Source organism: Vidua macroura, chromosome 23 (assembly GCF_024509145.1).
Source record: "Vidua macroura isolate BioBank_ID:100142 chromosome 23, ASM2450914v1, whole genome shotgun sequence".
NCBI lineage: Eukaryota > Metazoa > Chordata > Aves > Passeriformes > Viduidae > Vidua > Vidua macroura.
Window position 1 is genome coordinate 3,270,085 of NC_071593.1, and position 20,240 is coordinate 3,290,324.

A 20,240-nucleotide genomic window follows, 5' to 3' on the forward strand; every position below is an offset into this window, starting at 1 on the left:
TAGAGCATTTATCTAGCAGTGAGTACTCATGACGAGTCCTTCCCAAAGCCCTGGCTCTAAGAGGGGCTGGACCTGCAGCACCGGCCAGGTGCTGCAAAAGTTTCTGGTAGTTTCCGTCCCAAGATGGGCCAGGTCTCGGGGTGGTGGCAGCGCCCGCCCGACAGAGCCGGACTCCCATCCGTCACAGAGGCATTACCATCGCTCTGAACGGCTGCCTGTAAACCGAGGGCTCCCTCTGCGGGCGGGCAGGGCAGTCCCGGATGGTCGCGCATGCCGGAGAGGACACGGGCACCCGCAGCTCCTCACCTCGGCGGCCGCTCCGTTACCTGCGCTCTCCGCTGCGGAGCTGCGCGGGGCGGGCTGTCACCGGCGCACGTTCCTCAGCGCCGCGTCCGCGCCGCCCTCCCGGCGGTACCGGGCCCTGTGGGGTGGCCGCCTTCCTCGCCGGGGCTGCCTGCCCGGCGCCACCGCTCCGGGGCCAGCGGGGCGGGGGCCGCGCACGGGGCACGGTTTATATACGCGCTTTGTAGCGCGGCCACAGCGCCGCCCGCAGCGCGGCGGGGCGGCGGCAGCCCCGGAGCTCCGCTCCGTTCCGCACCGCTCCGCTCCGTTCCGCACCGCTCTGTTCCGCACCGCACCGCTCTGTTCCGCACCGCTCCGCTCCGCACCGCTCTGTTCCGCACCGCTCCGCGGCACGGCGGCGGGCGCTGGCGGTCCCCCGCCCGCCCGCCTTTCCTTCCGCCCACGGCGGCCGCGGCGCTCGGCGGAGCGGCATCAAAAGGCGGCGGCGGGGCCGGGTCAGGGCTGCGGGACCGGCACCGCCGCCGCCGCCGCAGCGATCATCGGTAGAGCGGGAGCCGGCGCTGCCCACTGCTGCTGCCGCCCGGCGCGGCGGAGGTGAGTGATGCGTTCCGCGGCCCCGGGGCTCTGCCAGGTCTTGGGAGTCTGTGAGCACGGCTGTCTGTCGTGGTGCTCTCTCCGCCGGCGGCCCTCAGCGCTCGGCTCTGCCCGGGGTGGCCTGGGGTGTCGGTGGGGCTCCCGGGTCCCGCAGTGCTTAGAGAAAACACCGCTTGTAATCGTGCCTTTTTTTTTTTTTTTTTTTTTCCTCCCCCTCCGTCCCCTTCCCCTTTCCCTTTTTCCTTCCCCCTGGGAATCCAGCAGCTAAACCCCTCAGTTGTGTGTTTAGCCAACTCTCCCTGGAAGCTCTGGATAGTTCATGAATATGCATAGGGAGATCGTTTCCCGGGAGGCTGCCTCTATAATGAGCTGATTGAGCTGCGCCTGCAGCAGGGCTGTTCTCCTGGGGGAAAAGTTGAGCGCCAGAACTGAGGAGCTTTGTGTCCCTGGCGTCGCGGAGGCTTGGCCGGCCTCTGAGAAGGAGCAGAGTCAGCGGGGTATTGGCCGTACTCAGTGGTGTTAGCAGGTCCAGCCAGGCAGGATCCTCATCTGCTGTGTGTCCAAAAGACATAAAGAGCATCATGTAACTACTACATGTAAGATAACCTTCCTGTTTTATACCAGCTTGTGTAGAAATGGACTTTTCCTGTCTAAAAACACCGCACCACTTAATAAGGACATTTCATTGCTTAGCAACAGTCCCAACTTAGCTTGGTCCTTATGGCTCTTGCCATTCAGGAGGTCTCCAAAGATGTGCCAGTAAAACAGCCACTGTCCTGGAGCAAAGAATCTCTTCTGTTTCTTCCTTGGTGATGTGATGACCAAGCCAAAAGAGCGGGGCTGGTTTCTCCTGCCCAAGTATTTAAGAGCACTTGAGAGACTGGGAGCTGAGTGTAACTGAAAAATTCCAGGCCAGACAGAGTAAGCTGGAAGTGGCCGGTCCCTCAGGCATGTGTGGGACCTTGCAGCTGCCTTGTTGATGCATCCTGTGCCACTTGCACCTTTGTTTTGTGCACAGGTGTAGCAGCATGCTGGTTAACAACCTTCACTTATGCAATTATTAGTATAGTATTTTGACAGCTGTGCAGAGTCTGCTAGTGTTTAATGTAATACACAAACAAATAAGTTCCTTTAAAACAAGGCTGATGCATGTCCTCCTCTGCTGCGGCAAGACAGACTAGTTAAATGGGGTGAGGACTTGTGCTTTGGAAGAGCAATTCCAATGACAAACACACAGGATTTTTGCTCACAAACCCACATCCTGATACACATAAAATTTGCTACTGTAGAAACTCAGTCTTTTAAGAACAATTTCCCCATGAAAATTTGTGTAAGCTTTTGAAACTAGCTGTCTGCTCTCATCAGAACAACTTTGCTTGGGGACAATATTTTTCCCTCTTTCTCACCAGTAACCTTGTGAAGTGTTGATAAAGATAGAATCCACAGCACCAGCTTGCTTTAATTGCTCTTTTAGACTGTGTATCTAGATGGAAACCTAGCAACACAACAACTGTATTGAAGGAAGATGTTTCACTTCTTTTATCACGCTGGATGCATCTTTAGAGGTTAGACTTATCAAGCTAGTCTCTTTACCCCTTGGAGCCTTATAGCTTGATTCCCTAAGCCTGGAATAAAACGGAACTGAGCTAGTGAAAAAGACAACAAAGATGGAATGGAAATGCTTAATATGATAAAAGTTCCATTCTTCCTTTCTTCCTGCTGCCCCTGTGAATACCTGCAGTATTCCCATGGGGAAGATATTCCTCTACAGAGAGAGAATGCTTGTCTAATAGGAAAATTATTCAAGGGGAAACTATCCATCAGCATTTGTGTCCCTTTCACTTAGAGGCACAAGGGGAAAGCTAAGGGCCCAGAGCAGTGTGTAACAGTGTAATATGTGAGAACTGGTCTGGCATTTGGGAAGAAGCATCAGCATCATCCAATCCCCAATTGCCCACAGTGGTGATGAGTGTGATTCAGTTTCTGCAATGTACAGGGCAAATTCATCCTCAGGGGTAGGAAAAAACCCCAAACCACAACCCCAAACATAAGCTGAAGTCACTTATACTCTGTCCAGATTTCCCACACTGGCTGTAGTGTAGTGTTTTCAGCTATATTGACAAACACCCTTGTTGTGCATGTTGTTCCTTACCATAGAATAGGGCACTTACATGGAGTCAGGATGGCAATATCTGACTGGTTCTTTGTAATTTGGGGGCACATAGATGAGGGATTTCACACTGTTGAAATTGCTGTTAGTTTTTAGATGTTTGGGGGAAATGTGTTTGCTAGGTGCTAAAAATTCTTTCAATATCTAGTGTGTCCTTGGCTGTGCCTCCCAAGATCCTGTATTTTTTCAGCATTAATGAATTAAACATCACAAATGCCTTTGTCACGCCAACAGAAGAAGCAGTTAAGTTACAGGAAAACTCTGACCCCTTCTGTATCTGTAATTTCTGAACTGCAAATGAGGTGTTGTTGACAAGCTGTATTTTGCAGGAGTTTATGGGGTGGCTGTGACGTGCGTGTATGTAATCAAATCACATGAGAGTGATAGGATGGGTGCATTTCAGTTTGGCACAGGGAGAGGGTATGCACACGGTGTTAACATTTTGCATCCAAAAAAGCCACAGCACATCTGTAATCCTCTCCTGATGCCAGTGCTCCAAGATAAGTGCTGCTTATACAAAGACTTGCCTGTTGGGTATGAGTACTTAATAAATAAGCTTGAGTGAAACCGGAGCGGGATAGAAATTCATACCCTGGTGCATATGGAAAATCTGGATAAGCTGTGATTTTTATTTCTGAAGTTTGAACAGGTCATTCTGTGAGTCGCAGGGTCTCTGGGTAATGCTGCTGTGGTTTCTGTGCATGCCAACGTGCAGAAAATCCTGGCAGAAGCTCTCTTCAGCACAAAGTATTTAGCATACAATTGGTTTAATCCTCTAATCTTATCAAGCACTAACATAAATGAGAACTGAACAAATTCGTTCAGTTCTAAAAAATCAAATTCTAAAAAATCAAACCACATTATATTTCTCAGTGTAGTGCAAAATATTTCTCCTTTTACTTACCTGATTGGCTTATTTTTTTAATCCATTGTTTGTTTAGAGGTATCAGACTATAAATTTGGGTTTAGTGGTGAATGTACATGTAATCGGCTGTCCCGTGATGCGAGTTTATCTGCGATTTGAACAGCTGGAGGGGAATTCAGGATCAGAGCAAGCAGTATGGCCTGAGGGCGTGGGAGCTGCGGGCTTGGCAGAGGGAGGAGTTTCTGCTGAGTGAGTGCTTCTTACCTCTTTGGCAACAGCAGTCCTGTGCACTTTCTATTGCTTTTGTGCCAGTCAAGAAGAGCAGCAGATGTCCTTTGCCTTCTTCCTTGCCACAAACCTGTTTCTCTTCAGAGAGGTAAGCGGTCCTCACGAGGTGGGTGTGAAAACTGTCCTTTGGCTCTGCGAATGTGTTCTCAGACCTCGTGATGAACTTGAGCAGTGAAATATTAGTTTCTAGAACTCACTTAATCTCCCTCTGTGATGCCGCAGAACAGGCTATCTCTTTAAATGATTGATTTAACACAGATTTACCTGAGTTCATTCATCTTGTTGTACCTTTACCAGGGTGAATTTTCTCTCACTCCTGTCTCTCAGGGTCAGCCTGTCAGGACCCCAAGAGTGTAAAAGTCCTTGTTTCCTAGCCCGTGCAGCCAAAGAAGTCTGGAGTGCGTAGGATCGAGCTCTCAAGGATGTTTATTTTTCCTTATCTGTAACATTCTTTCTCTGACCTGCTGAGGTCCATCCAGAAAGGAAGCCATGGCAATCTGCCTGCCCTCTCGGGCAATGTTTACCTTTTATATCAAAAGTTACATACAAGTCTGTTTACAATAACGTGCCAATACCTATCATCTATCTTGGACAGTGTGTCTCTACCCTAAACCAATAGAAAAGTGTCACCATCACACCAAGACATGGAGGGCAAGACGAAGGAGAAGAAGGCCAGGACATGCCCAAATCCCTCCATCTTGACCCCCTGAACTACATTCTAAAAACCCCAAAATTTTACTTTTCCACCCTATGTTAATTCAAATATCACAGTACTCAAACCCTTGTGGCTTGTAATTCCTCTTACAGACTTGACAGCTTTTCCCACGGGCTAAAATCGAAGCCACAGGTGTTTTTGACTTCTTGCCAAGGTCTCCGAGCCCCGTGCCAGGGTCTGGAGCCAGCCAGGGCAGCCAGAGGGGTGTCCTGGACTCCAGCACCTGTCCTCACCGATGCTTTGCTAAGGGCTGGATCCTGTCTCCTCTTTCAGAGCAGCACCTCATTTCGTGAATAGCTCTGCTGCCTTCAGTGAGACTGTTAAAGAGAAAGGCTGCGGTGCTTGTGACTCAGACTAATGCACGTCAATTTAAAGGACAGATTAAGCGCAGTGTGAGTATGGATTGCAGTGTCTGGCCCGTAATGAATAATTCAGGAGTATGGAGGAGACAGCTGTAAAGTGCTTAATCCAGTTTTAAGTGAAGTCAGCAAAAGACTTTCCATTGACCCCCGTCCAGGATACGTTTCAGCGAAGCTTAACCACGTGTGAGTTTGTAAATTGTCCCATTGATAGCAGTGTGCTTCAGGCGTGAGCTACACCAACTGTCTGCATTAGCACCAGCTGAATGTTATTTATGACTCTCTTGTCCGCTGTGCTGTCATTGACCGTCCTCTGCAGCACCTAAGGGAAGCTTTCTGAGCGCTGAGCACGGCTATTGAGTCATGCTTTTATAGCATTGAAAACCAGAAAAGATTAATAACCAGAGTACTACACCATTAACAGGAGAAAATACGAACACAAAAAGCTTGGAAAAACAAGCTTCAAAGGTTTAATTTTGGTTGCTTAGAGCCAGGAATGGTGCCCTCCTTCTGCAAGAACAAGGCAATTGTGTGTGATAAGCATCCCACCGCGACTGGACACTGCCTTGCCCAGCTCAGGAGTCCTGAGCTGGGTGTGATCTGCCTTCCCGGGGTGAATTGAACCCCCAGGGACTGCAACTGCCCCTGGAAGACCTGCTGTGGAAATGGCAGAGCAGTTCTGCTGGTGGGAACCAGAGGATGCTCTGCACCTGCAGCTCTTGTTTTCAGGTACGGGTCTGTAGCACCTGGGAATTCTGTCCTTCCAGCTGCTCCATAGGGATTTACTTTCCCTTAACAGTTCAGTTCAGCACAGCCACTAGCAGTGATGATTTTTTGTCATGACAGCATTATTGACTTGAAGGGGCAGGGCATCTCCTCCTGGTTGTAACTCAACATATAAAAATTCCAATGTACTCTGCGCCTTTGTTGTGAGCCTGCAGATTCTGGCAGTGCCACAGGCTTTGCTCTCCTGTGGGGAGACAAGCACACCCACGACAGAGCAGGGCACCCCAGACAGAGGCGTCTCCTGCACTGAAATTAGGCCTTCACAGTGTTATAGAGAGGTAATGAGATGGTTGGCTCTCACAATTAAGACATGAATATTATGTGTATGTTAAGAGAAGTGTGAAAAATGCATATTAAATGATTGGCTCTTCGCAAATATTAAATTGAATACTATATGTGTTATGTTGGAAAGTTATTTTGTAGTACTGTATTAATCCTTTTTAAGTAGTGTGGTAGATATAGTTTTAGGTTATAACATAATGTTATAATAGGAACTATGCGATGTAAATTTTTTTTTTAACTAGCCCAAGAAAGGGATGAGATAATAAAGAAATTCTTCGCACAGAGGTAACAGCAACAAGACACTTAAGAGTTACTGCTTCCTTAACAGAAAAGACAAACATTCCTCCACCTTCTGTCTGTTTTTAAAGAGAACACGCTTTGTTTGAGAAGAATTTATGCATCATGTATGAGATACATGAATATGCAACAGGCTATTGCTTTAAAGGGTTAATCCTTTGTTAGTGAGTTGTGCTTTCAAGAAGGAAAGCATCCGGACATCCGTAACTCTTTGCTTTTTATTACCCCTTATTGTCCTAACTCTGATTGTCCAAATTCTTATTGCTCTAATTTTTACTACTATTTTTATAACTATTTTATTACTATTAAACTTTTAAAATTTTAAAACAAGTGATTGGCGTTTTTCACATAGTTATGCTATTGTGATATGTTCTCCCATTGTCCCCTTTTCCCTCACTAGATGGCCTTGGCAGTCCAGGCATTTGGCAGGAGGGCAGGCTTGTTACTAGAAGTCGAGGCATGGCAACACTTGACCTCCAATAAAGTTGTAAGAAAATGATCTCCACCAATGGATGGCAGAAAAGGAGTTGACTGACAGATTCTAGGTGGGGCTGGGGTCCCTGATGCGACACCAAAGGTATAAAAGGTAAAGCCATCATTTGTGAATGAGCACATGGCAGTTTGGTTCTGTGCTCCCACCGCTTTATATTTTCCTTATTCAGTTCTTTTGTTGTATTTCGTTAAGGTTTAATAAACCTTGGACATTTTAAAAGTGAGTGTCGTTTCTCACAACAAATGCCTCACTTTTTTTCCCTGTTTTTGAGTTTTCTCTGCTTGCTGGGAGAAGTGTTTTAGGGGGACAAGGCTGGAGTACTTTCCCTGCCATCTGCCTTAAAGGCAGCAGGCTTGAAAGCTGGCACAGTTACTTCCTGATCTTTGCCAAGCTCTGTTAATGCAGAACAGCTTCTCCTGAGCAGAAGGCAGTTCATGTTTCTTAAATAGTGGAGAAAGGGGAGAGGCCAGCGTGTTTAAAGGGGTTGAAAGACACACTGGCAGTCATCTGATTCTTAAACTGATGCTGGCCTTGACTCTCTGCTGCTTTACTGGGGGAGATTTAGGGGTGAGCATCATTTTTCTGCCTGGACTTGAAGGTGTGAATGCTTGTTGCTTTTGGGGCCTGGTTCTGCAGCTGCATCTCACTTCAGCCATGTCAGTGAAGTCACTTTGGATTTGTTACTGGGAGTGTTCCCTGGGATCTACCTGCTAAGCTAACCACATGGATAAACTTATTTGGGCTTCAGGGCATCCTGCCTGAGGCTGCCACAGACTTTCTTCCTGTCTTACTTTTTCATAGCAGAAATCTCTTTGACTTGAACAAAGAGGAGTGTTCTGGGAGATCTCTAGTTTTACTCTGAGCTCGCTGGACTGATGTTGGGCTAGCAAGTCACAGGGTCTCTGTGTCACTGTTAAATGGAGTTGTAAGTACCACTGCTGCTTCTCATTTGGCAGCTAGAGTTGAGTGATGTCAGCAGTAACTTGCTTGGTCTGTATTTAGCTTCTGTAAAAGTCAGCAAAAGTAATAGATTAATTCCATCAGAGATGAAGCTCGACTGTGGAACCTTGCTTAATTCATTTGTGAACTTGCTTATAATGCCATCTATTTCCCTAGAGGAATAAGGAGTTGAATCTGATAGGTGTTTGCAAAGGGTTTATGCAGTCTCTGATATATGATGCACAAAGTACTCTTTGCTCCTAGAAGGATGTTGACTTATTTCTTGGCTCTGTGTTGCACCTAGGAGCTGAGAATGAACTGCTTTTGAGCTGTATTCAAATCTTTGGAGACAGTTTGGAAAAAAAAAACCCACAAAACAACACCTAACCGTCCTACTGCTTTGGGTACTGCTGCACATGCAGCACACTTGATTCCCTGAATCCAACAAGTTCTTTCTTTTAACAAGAGAAATTAATTACTGAAGAAGATGGGTCTGCAGACTCAGGTTTGAACTAGAGCCCTATGGGGCATTTTAAACATGTTTGAGAAATGCCCAAAACAAGCCTGCTTATGAATCAAACCCAGCCAAATCCTCTGTCTTTGCACTGCCACTGCTTTCCCCCCACCTCCCCCCTTGCTCACCCTCTCACTTGCTCTCCAGCTAAAAGTCAGGCACTAGGTTTAATCTCCAAGCCAGTTCTTATAGCTGAGTTGAAATGGGGAGGTGGACAGGCCCACAAGTGCATGAAAGTGACTCAGTAACACAATGGGCTCCAGTGAAACTGGGAGTCTGGACAATATAGACATCAGCTTGTTTTTAAAGCTAAATTTATTTTGCCTGAAAGCTCAGACTAGTTCTTGGGCCATGCTGAAAGCTGCTCCTTACAGTGCTTCCTGCCAAGAGTTGCAATTTCCAACCTCTGGGCATGGCAGGCTGGGCTTCTTGAGGACCCACAGAGCACCTGTCAGTGCCTTGGACTTGCCATCCAGACCAGACTGGACACAGAGTGTCCAGTTTCTCGGTGGAGTGTCTCACAGTCTGATGTATGTGCTGCAAGCCATTTCTTTCCACATCCAAACTGAATTTTATTTCCAAGGCCATCCCTTCTTTTTCTCCCCATCCTAACCCTTGCATCTCAGCTCTGCCCCTTCACACAGGGCTCAGAGATGGGCAACTGAGCTGTGGTCTGGGGTGGTCTTTGGTCCATTGCTTGCTTGTCTCTGGTATCAATGTGCTTGTGCACAGAGCATGGCAGAAAAGCTGCAGCATCGTAGGGAGCTATAAAACACCAGTCTAAGGCAACTGGAAACAAGATATATCAGCAGGTAAATGTTTCGTCCCCTGTGGCAGTGCTTATGCCAAGGAAGCAAAGCTTCATTCCTGTAAATCTGCTGTCTGGAACCAATCCTTGATGCATGTTTCCTCACAGTAACTGCAGAGTTCATAGCATGGGTTTGTGTATAAGTGGCACAGGAAAGCATCTGGCCTTGTTCAGGTTCCAATTACAGAGAGCTCTACTGTAAGTAGCAGACAAGTAAGTTTTTTATGACATTTCCTTTACAGAGCTCTTGCAGTCCCTTGTATTTCTGATGTGTTGTGAGGGAGATAATTCCTTCTGGATCCAAATCTTGGCTTCTGTGCAGCTAAATTAGTTCCTGCATGTACACCAACCTGCCTACATGCTCATTTATTTGGTTATGTTGTGGATCCTGGTACTGTTTGCATTTCCATTTCTTTGGCTGATTCAGGAAGCGCCTTCAGATACTTTCCTCTTGTACTCAGCCAACAGCCTGGTTTCCAGAGGACTGCAAAGTGTGTCCCTTTGAACATCCAGCCTGGTTTCCAGAGGGCTTCCACAGTTCCACATCCGGCTGCAGAGTGTGTCCCTTTGAAAATCAATTTGCAAATGTCTTTTCAAAAGTAGTCTGTGTTTCCTTGTGAAGGGGAATCCCAGGAGTCTTTTGAGCAGGGCATGTTGTGAAAGGATAGAAGTCTCAAATTCCAAAATATGAGAGCAATTCAGAGCAGATGATGTGCTTTGCCTCAGGAAAGCTGGAAAAACCAACAGTAGAGCCACAAATATATCTTTAATTTTTGTGTTTTAACTGCAGGACTTAGCCCTTAGGGATAGTGCAAGTAGCATCTCAGCCTGTGAACATCTGTCTGAAAGTGTGGGATGCAGTGAGAAACTGGGAACAATTGGCTGAAATGCTTTGATCCTTCCAGGTGGCAGTTCTTGTCCCTTTGGGTTGGCTGGTTGCCACTCACGAGTGGCTCACGAGCAGCTCCTGTGCAGCTCCTGTGGCTCTGAATCTCTGCATCTTTGGTAGTGGAAGGGGAATAAGGACAATGGTGATGTTTGCCTCTCTCTGAACTGCTTCAGATCACAGACTTCCAGGTGTGTGCTGGGGGGGAGGAGAAGAGAGCAGAGAGGAGGGACATTCCTGCTGTCTCAGCTCAGTTCTGGTGGCCTAAATCTGTATCCTAGAGACGTGGCTTCACTGGCAGCTTCTGGGAGCTGTTGCAAGCAGCATTTCCCTCCCTTGCACAGTGACTAACAGGAACTGGCTCATGGTGTCTCCTGTTTGTATTAGGAAGCATCCTGGACTTTCTCTGAGATGCATGTGTCACTAAAACCTGTTTGCTTATTCTGAATCTCTGCCCCCTCCTCTGCTAATGGTCTGCAGGACTGTGCTTATTGAGCTGTAGTAATATTTAATGTGAGTTTCTGCATGGCTGGTGCAGCTGGCAGTAAGCTTTAACTCATTGTACTGGCAGGGGATCTGCTGGCCTGCTGCTCAGGCACTGAGACAGCTTGTCTTGTCTCCACATCTTCCCCTTAAGAAGTTTTCCTTCTGTTCTGAAAAACCTTGTGCTTGCCCAGGTCCTGCCAGTGAGCTGTGTGGCACTAGAGGCTCTTCAGCCTCTGGATATTGCACATCTGCTTCCCGATTTCTCACCGATTCTTGGAAGATGAAATAGCAGAGCAAATTAACGTAATTCCACGAGCTCTGGGTTTTAATGGGAGGAGAGCAGGTAGCTGCATCTGTCTGGGAGAGAGACGTGTGGGAGGTAAGAAAGACAGACCTGCTCAGATCCCACTTTTCAGGCTGCTGACAGCCAGCCAGCCACAAGCTGCTTTGTGAGTCCTGATCCAGCAGTAAGTTTTCCATGGGTCACTGTAACACATGGTTTGCTGCAGTCATTCTCACTCAGTTTAGTGACTGTCAGGATAAATTCCCCCCAGAATCCACCCTCACATTCTGAGAAATAGGAGGCTGTGTCTGTGCCACAGATGAGATCAGCGCAGTGCATGGAGCTGGAATGGTGCACAAATATTTCAGTACTCCTGCTGCTCCCTCATTTGGGAGAGTGCCACAGATCCCCCACTCCTCTCATGCTGGTGTGTGGAAAGCCCTGCAGAAAAAGTGAATGTAGCTAAAATACCACGGGAGCTGTGTCCTCACTGCAGACTGCAGCCTTACAGCCTTTCTCTTCGAAATCTGGCATTTTCTGATGTCAGTAAATTGTAGCAGTGAAAAATGACACCTTTAGATACATTAGATCAAAATGGGTAACACCTGGAGTGAGACACTGTGACCTGCATGACATGACACGTGCAAGTGGGACTTTGTGCCTGTTCCTCCTCTTTCTGAAAGGTCAGAGCACAATGAGCAGAGCTGGCTAAGTACACTCTTCAGGTGGAGCATTTGTAATATTTTCTTTTAACCTCGTTGTACTTTTTAAGCTGGAGTGGCAAGAACTGGAGCAGAAACAGTTGCCTGTGCTGTGGTTGGCAAGAAGGTCTGGCAGGACAGGTTGGAATTCCTGCCTTACCTCTCACATTGCTGCCCACAGAACCACGAGCTTGTTCCTTTGGGCCCCGGCAGGTGGGATCCAGGGTGCTGTTGAAATCTGTCAAGGCACCCAAAGGCACCCAGCTGAGCCAGAAGTGATCCCTTTACTTAGCAGCAGCAACTTGCTGGGGTTCAGACAAATCTAAGTAACTTTTGTAGTGGTTAAGTGAGTAATTTCTGAAGGATATCAGAGCCTCAGCTTACTTGGTACCTGTTTGCAGAAACCTGGAAGTGCCACATACCTGAGTGACAGCAGAGTTTATCACCAGCACAAGCAAGTAACTTAAGTAGTAAACATGGCACAGGGCTGCGAGGCATGTTTTGTGAGATTATAACCAAGATGCTGCTTCTGACACTTACAATCATTAGTTACAATAACCAGAAGCAAATTATTTTATCAGGAAATTAATTTTATTTGGCAGCGACAAGCATGTTAGCAAAGTGCTCACGCAGGTATACCTCTGCAGCAATCCCAGGATGTCAGGGCACTAAACATGCATGATTTCATGTAAGCAAATCTTGGTGACCTTTGTCTTTGAAAAGTGCCAGTTCCAGTACTTTAAAGCATGTGTTTTGGGGCAATTTATTGGGTTCTTTTTGGTAGTGTATGCAGTGTGAACTTGGCTCTCATTGTGGAGGCCGGATATCCCTCACCAGCATAAAGGTTACATTGCACAGTGATGGTTGTCTTTGATGATACAGCTCAAATTATACTTGCAGAACACAGCAGAGTTTGTGGTTTGTTGCACACAGCCCCCATTTTTGCCCTCAAAAAGATTTGTTATCTTGTGTGTTTAACTGGGCACCCAAAATAAATGTCTACTTCTTCCTTCATCTCCTGAGCTCCAGCATCTGTCAGAAGCAGACTACACCACCCCCTCCTTCTCCGAGACGCTGCAGAAGATTCAGTTCAGCCCTGTTCCTTCAGCCCTCAGACTCTGTCGTGACAGGCAGTGTTAAAAAGCTCACGAGGAAATTAATAATTCTGCCTGTGAGCCAGGCATGAGCGGCATGCAGGAAATGAGGCATGAGACCACACGCTGAATGATGAGGAGAGAACAGGGTAGTGAATAAATGCTGGGTTTGGGGAGCATCATCCATCGCATGCACTGGTGGGAGCCAGAGTCCTTGCCTTGGACTCTGAGCCTGGAAGCAAAACTACACTGCAGAGCATTTACAAAAGAGGGACAAATTAAGGACGAAGTATTGGGCCTGAATTTGGCATTTCCTGACTGGTGAGTGCTTGACTTTGCAGCTAATCTTCCCACACTGTTTTTGGCATGCAGTTATGAGTAGATCTAATCAGGGTTTGTCAGAGGCTGGAACAGCAGGTGGGTGCATGCAGAAGATCTTGACCTAGTAGGCTGAGAGTGCTCTAAGAAGCAGCCTTTGTCCAGTCTGAAAGCTGGTTGAGAGATGGTACAATCGTTTAGGTTGGAAAAGACTGTTGAACCTCATCACTTAAGATCATTAATCCTTCTGTTTCCAGCTGCTCTTATCTTAGCCAGGGCATAAAAGTTGCTGTAAGGTGGAAGAGGGGTGGAACAGTCAGCAGTGGAAGGAAACACCTCAGTAGGAGATGAGGGTGCATGTGCCTGTGCTTGATTTCATAAAAACTTGAGATCAGATAATCCTCTTTCCTATATACAGCTCTGCCTATTGTCTTGCTTTTTGTGGGCAAATGGAATTATAGACTGTAGAGCTTTTATATGTATAGATATATTTAAAATAATTTTGTTGAACTTTCTTCCCAGCAAACACATATTTATACAATTACACTGTAATTCCAACAGCTCTGTGCTGCTGGAGCATTCTGATATCATTCTGATCTGCAAAGTGCTTGGGGTCTGGCAGTGTTTTTCTGCATCTTACTAAAGGATTTAAAGCAAGTGGAAAGGGAAATGCAAGGCACACAGAAAGAAAATAGATTAAAGCCTTGTTGTTGTGCTGTGCTTGCCACTGGGAAAGTGAACCTGCTTAACTAATAATGGTGGAGCCAGCTCAGCCAGCAAATCAAACCAGTGCTTTTGAGCAGCATGTGCATCTCTGGGCTCGTATCCCACTGAAACAGATTCTCTCTGTGTTGTGTCCTCAGGCGCAGCTTCTGGTCTGTGACTGAATTAAGTCAATGTTTTGAGTATTATAGGAGATATAGGTGAGGTGTCCATGGCCTGGTTGACTTTTCCAGGAGTGCAAGACTTATGAAAGTCAGACCTCCAGCTGGACAAAAACCATAGCTAATTCTCCCTATTGTTTGTTTAACAATTCACGTTAGCAGCCTCCACTGGGAAAGGAACTCCAGGCACTCTGTGTTGATAAGGGAGAACAAGGACCTGAGAAAGCCCTTCCTGGCTGCATTTTAAAATTAGACTTCTGGATTAGTCTCAGTGATTCAAGTGTAGAGCAAGACTGTGGTGCTGTGTCCTGGTGTCCCTGTGGAGCTCTGCTTTGGTGTGGTACATTAATGATGCCCCTCCAGTTGCTCTACATGGCCAGAGCTGTGTGCAGCTCTGTGTCACAGACATGTGGCTTTTGCCAGGACTTGGATACTCTCAGGATAATTTGGAATCACAAATATTTGTCTCCCTCTTATAGGAACTTCATGTAGCTATGAAAGGGGCCTGAAGCTGCCTTTGGTAGAAACTCTGGGAGATTTCAGGAGCACAAAACTGCCAGCTCTGCTGTGAAAGCTCTGCATATGGGAGAAACCAGTGTGAAGTTTGACTGTTTTGTCAATGAGAATCTCCTATATTACAGAAATTGTCTTTCCCTCCCTTCTAGTCTTGAGCTTTCTTTTCTTTTTTCTTTCTAGCTTGGTGTTGCACAAGGCTTCCTTTTTCCTGTAGGAAGGAACAACTGGGTAATTGAAATGGAACACTAGTGAGGATTTTTAATGTGAAAGTCAGCATTAATTAGTCAGGTCGGGTGTAATTAGCTTCCTCATATGTCACTGCTTCTCTCCAACTTGCCAGTGACTTTCTTCTAGATGTCACTGGAAAAGAACTGTCTTGTGGGAGCTGCATGGGTGTTTTTCCTGGTTGAGGTGCAAGTGAATGACAATCCCTGTGGGGCTGTTGGGGCTTGAGCTGGATCTCGCCTGCAGAAAGCCTGTTTGCTTTGGAAAATAGCAGAGGGAAACCCAGGAAATCTATATGCCTACCCAAACCAGCTGAATCAGTGCCTCTTCTCTAAAGAAACAGACCCAGGGCTCCAAGGAGTACTCTAATCCTCTGCCTCTTTCAACCTGGTGCAGGCTAAGCTTGGCCAGGAGTGAGGCAGAGCTTTAATGAAGGCTGCAGGATTAAGTTCTCTGTGTATATCCTGGAGCTGAAGAAGTAATTGGGCCATCATTCAGTGCTGAGAGTCTCAGGATAGCATGAGAAGTGCTGGAGGGAAAACAGGCCAGCCCCCAAGTAAAATTCAAGCAGAAAAAAAAAAATGTATTTCAATCCCCTTCTGGATGATTTGAGGGTTTATCTCCCCCACCAATTCGATTTGCCATGTTTTGGGTTGGATAGGCTTTCATCCTGACCCAGGCAGGATCTGAGGAAGGTGGCAAAGCCAGATGAGTCCCAAGGGCAATGCTAAGTCTGCCACGTCTGGCTTTGGAGCTGACTCAGCTCTCCTGAAGGGGGTTCAGAGCTGTGGGTGCAGGCATTTGTGTCCCCTGTGTGCAGAGGGAAGCTGGCAGTGCTGGGGACAGTCCAGGTGCCACCCACCCTGCCCTTGCCTCTGTCCCTTATCTTTCCCTGACTCAGTTCTCATGTGAGTGTATACAGGGGCTTCTCCAGAAATTTCTGAGCTGGAGTTCCACCAGTGCCAGAATTTGTGCCAGTCTGCAGCTAGAGTGTAACCTGTGTTGGTCACCAGACATTATAGGTGCCCGTGTGTTACAAATTGGGGTTTGCAGTCCAAACCTTGACAACTGATGGACAAGTCAGAGGGAGATGCCTTAGAACTGATCCAATCCTTGAGTTGAAGATTTAGCTCTTGGTTAAGAAAGAAGATGCTGTGATCCCTTTTCTGCTGCCTTATTGTTATGTTGCTCTCTCTCATTTCCCTTTCTTGTCACATGCAGGCTCTTCTATCTCAGGATAAGAATCTTTTCCCTCCTTCTCCTCAGTAGCTCAATAAAATGGGAAATTATTATGGCTCTTTACCTCTCTTTCTGAAGAGAGAATACATATCCTTTTTCAGATCTCACAGTAACTCCATTCTGCTGAAGGAGAGCCCAGGCCAGTGGGAGAAAAGTCAGGGGTGGAGGGGAGGTAACTGCAGGTACACACCAACCTGCCCAAGTGGGATGAGTGAGGTTTACACCTGAGTTCCTGCAGCATCAATCTGCACTGGTGTGAACTGGAGCTCCAGCTTGGCTGTCCCTTAGAGGCTGAAGGTAACAGTCCCTGGCAGCTGAGTGATGGATGGGGGTCACACACCAGCCAAGGGGGTGCTGAGGATGCCTGGCAAAGGTGAGCAGTGTGGGGTGACATGTGAGCTGGGGCTGTGTTTGGGGGGGCTGGTATGCCAGCAGGATTTGGACACACATTTTGTCATTTTGGACGGGCTTATGGCTGTGTTTGGGAGTGTAGCCTGTGAGAAGGAAGGCAGGACTGTGGTAAGAATCCTTCAGGAGAGGATTAATTTGCAGATTCAGAGACTTGGGAAAGCCTCCTCCCTGTCATGAGACAGATAAGGCTCTGCAGGCAACAACACAAGAGTAGGGTAGGTGTGTGTTGCCATGAAGCTGAGTAGTGCCTGCAGTCCAGTGCCTGTCCTGGGCAGCAGCATTTCTATGCTCTTGGCTTTGCCCCAGTGCCAAGGGCTCACACAGTGATACATGTGTATTCAGGGAAACTCTCAGGCACTCCTTGGTTGTTTAGGATTATGCATCCTGAATATTAAAGAAATCTCAATGGAGTCTAAAACCAGGTAGATTACTCCTGACCTTTCCAGAGGATTGAAGATACACACCCCCCCCTCCAACTCACCCCCACTTTGTTTTCCTCTTGCTGTCTCAGTCCTTCATGAGAAGGGGGCAACAACGCAGAAGAGTTTTGTGCACTGTCCTCTCTTCACCCTGTTTCTCAGCCTGCTGAGGGTTGAAGGTCTGGCAGGAGAGGGACTGTGGCCATCTGCAGGCTGTGGTACCTGTCTGGTTTTGTACTGAGTGGCAGAGCAGGAGGCTCAAATCTGCCCTCCTGCACAGTCTCCAGAGCCTAGCTTGAGGTGGGTGAGCCACTGTAGGAGCCCAACCAGGGTGAGGGGCTGGGAGAGCTGCTGCTGTCACACTGACAGGAAGGGTGGGATGTTTTGAGACAAGATCAGTTGCAGATGAAAGGCACTGATGAGCTTTCCTGCTTTCCTTGGTGTGCTGGAGCAGGGGGCTGGAGCTTGGAGGTTCCCTGTTCTCCACAGGTTCTCTGATGAGGGGAACACTCTGCCCATACATGCACAGATGCTGTCCTCACCAGACTGAATCCCAAGGGAGCTGCTGTGGATCCCATGAGCTCTCTGTGAGCAAAGCCACTGGCATTGCTCAAACTGGCCAGAGCCAGAGGGGTTGCTGTGATCCTTGCTGCTTTGCACCAGTGCTTCTCTGCCAGGCAGCATTTTTGTCCCATTGCTTTTCCTTTCAGTCCAAGTCCATGCAGCTCCTAGGCCTTCTGAGGACATGGAGTTAAGAGGTACAGGCAATTTATCTTCCTGCTGATATAAGGCCTGATAAAATAGAAACACTGGTTAGGAGCAAAGCTCGTAAGTTTTTTCTGGCCAGTGTGTAAATTGCTTTCAACTCCCAGGGTCAGGTAACAAATGGAACCTGGTGGTTCATTCATTCAGTGACAGGGGCTACTGGCTTTGCTGCCTGGAGCCAGAAAAGGGACTGACACTTACAGGGCCAGGGCTTTGCTCTGAGGGACCACCACTTGTGCATCCCTGGCTTGGGAGGCCACTATGAGACACCAGGGTAAGTCTGGGAACCTGGGAAACCCCTGCTAAGGAGAGCACCTCCCCGGGATTATCCCTTTCTTTCCTGGCCAAGCCTGGGCTGATCAGGAAGGGTTTCCTCCTTCATTCCATGAAAGCAGTAACTGCTTTTTCTTCCTGATTGTTCTGTAGGAATTGGAAAAAAATGCACTCCACTAGCAATATTCTGCAGGAGTGGAAGGAAGGCAGGTTGTTCAGCCCTTTCCCTTCCCACACTGTCAGTGGACATCCCATCAGGAGTTAGAGCACGGTCACAGGGAGTTCTCAGAGGGGTTGATGTGTGCAAGGCGTGGGTGTGTGCGCTTCTGGCTCTGTGTGCACACATGCACACTTCCTGAGAAAGATGAATACTGCTATAAATAGCTGGGGAAAATCTATTGTCAGTTCTAAGGAGAGGAAGATAATGCTCCCTTGCATTTTATATCTGGTAGCATGAGCCATTCCTGGATGTGAGAACCAGGTTAGCTAATTAAGTGTTCATGCTGCTGCAGTGTGAGCAACATACTGTGAATCCCTGCAGTCTCCTTGCCTGGTGCTCCTGGAGCCATGCAGAGCCTTCCTCTGCCACAGCACTGGGCTCTGGGACTGTCACTTGCACTTCTCCCTCTCTGGTTCCTCCGCCAGGCAGTCTGATACCCCGTGACAAGGCTGTTGTTTCAGTGGCTGTAGCAGATCTGTGGGGTTTGGAAGGAGTGATGCTTTCCTCCTGAGGGAACTGGAGTGTGCCTCTGGCCTGGCCCTGTTGCTGCGAGTCTGTGGATTCACAGCTGTGCCTGTGACACCACTGCTGGCTCTTGCTGACTGCTCTTCTCTATCTGTGTGCAGGTGCTGGACATGGACTCGGAGGATGACCCATTGTTACAGGATGCCTGGCCAGAGGAGGAAGATGAAGAGGTAGCCTTCAGCTCCCGGAAGAGGCGAGAGGGTGCTCTGTTGTGTGGGAAAAGCCCGTGCAGAGTCAGGCCCCTGTGTGTCACACTGCCTATGTCTGGCTTCTGGAATATTGTTGGCTGGGTGTTTACCAACCCATACTGTGCTGGCTTCATACTTTTCCTGGGCTGTGCCATCCCTGCTGTGCTTGCTGTTGTCATGTTCCTCCACTACCCTGCCCTGGATATTGACATCTCCTACAACGCGTTTGAGATCCGCAACCACGAGTCCTCGCAGCGCTTCGATGCCCTTGCCTTGGCCCTCAAATCCCAGTTTGGGTCATGGGGCAGGAACCGCCGGGACCTAGCTGACTTCACCTCAGAAACCCTGCAGAGGCTCATCTTCAAGCAGCTCCAGCAGCTTCACCTCAACGCTTCCCATCTTGGGGTCAGTGCACGGGTCAAGCGCAGCCCCGCAGAGGGCAGGATGAGCTCCCTGCAGCCCCAGGCCCCCCTAAGCACAGGAAACCAGACATCCCGAGTCGGGAGAGGAGCCCCACGCTGGGACTACTCCAGCACTTTTGTCAGTGCTAACACACAGACACACGCTCACTGGCGCATTGAGCTCATTTTTCTGGCTCGGGGGGACTCTGAGAACAACATCTTCACCACTGAGCGCCTGGTCACCATCCACGAGGTTGAGCGCAAGATCATGGACCACCCTCGCTTCCGGGAATTCTGCTGGAAGCCCCATGAGGTCTTGAAGGACCTGCCCCTGGGTTCTTACTCCTACTGCTCCCCTCCCAGCTCCCTCATGACCTACTTCTTCCCCACTGAGAGAGGAGGGAAGATTTACTATGATGGCATGGGACAAGACCTTGCTGACATCCAAGGTGAGCTCAGGGCCATGGGCAAGGGCTGGCATGCTCAAGGAATGCCTCTCCTCAGGTTCAGGCAGTCAGTGGGGTGCAGCTAAGAGGAGTGACTGCCTTGTAGGGAGAGGAGGATGCTGCTGGGCTGTGCCTTGAGGAATTGTCTTTTCTGCCCCAGGGCCCATTTTCAACCCTGCAACTCCAGTCACAGGTCACACAGACCCCCACAGGCAAGTGAGAGGGACAAGTGAGAGGGGGTGTCCTGCATGGCACAGATGTCTTCTGCTGACCCTTGTCCCCTGTAGATGGCTGTGGTTCACTAGAGCAATGCCAGGGGCTTGAAAAGACAAATAGGGATGAGCTTCCCTGCACTACAGAGCAGATTAAAGAGGTCCGTGGGCTGCTCTGGCAGCTTGTGAGTCACCAACTGGAAAGATTCCTATAAGGAGAGGAGGAAAAAGGCCCTGCCTCCTCCTCCCAGCTCTGTACCCTGTAATGTGCACCTCTAGTAAAACAGAGAAGCTGGGTGGTGACAAAGAGGTGACTCATGAGGAATGTGTGGGTG

General features: G+C 48.3%; 1 protein-coding gene across 1 annotated transcript in view; it reads left to right on the top strand.

Moving 5' to 3' along the window:
• The first annotated feature begins 818 nt into the window (after window positions 1-818).
• DISP3 (dispatched RND transporter family member 3) overlaps window positions 819-20,240 on the top strand; it is a 34,736-nt gene continuing 15,314 nt past the window's right edge. Inside the window, exons 1-2 of the mRNA XM_053997247.1 lie at window positions 819-897; window positions 18,760-19,696. Of these exons, the coding sequence (XP_053853222.1) occupies window positions 18,769-19,696 (928 nt within the window). The 5' untranslated portion in view covers window positions 819-897; window positions 18,760-18,768. The remainder of the gene's footprint in view (window positions 898-18,759; window positions 19,697-20,240) is intronic.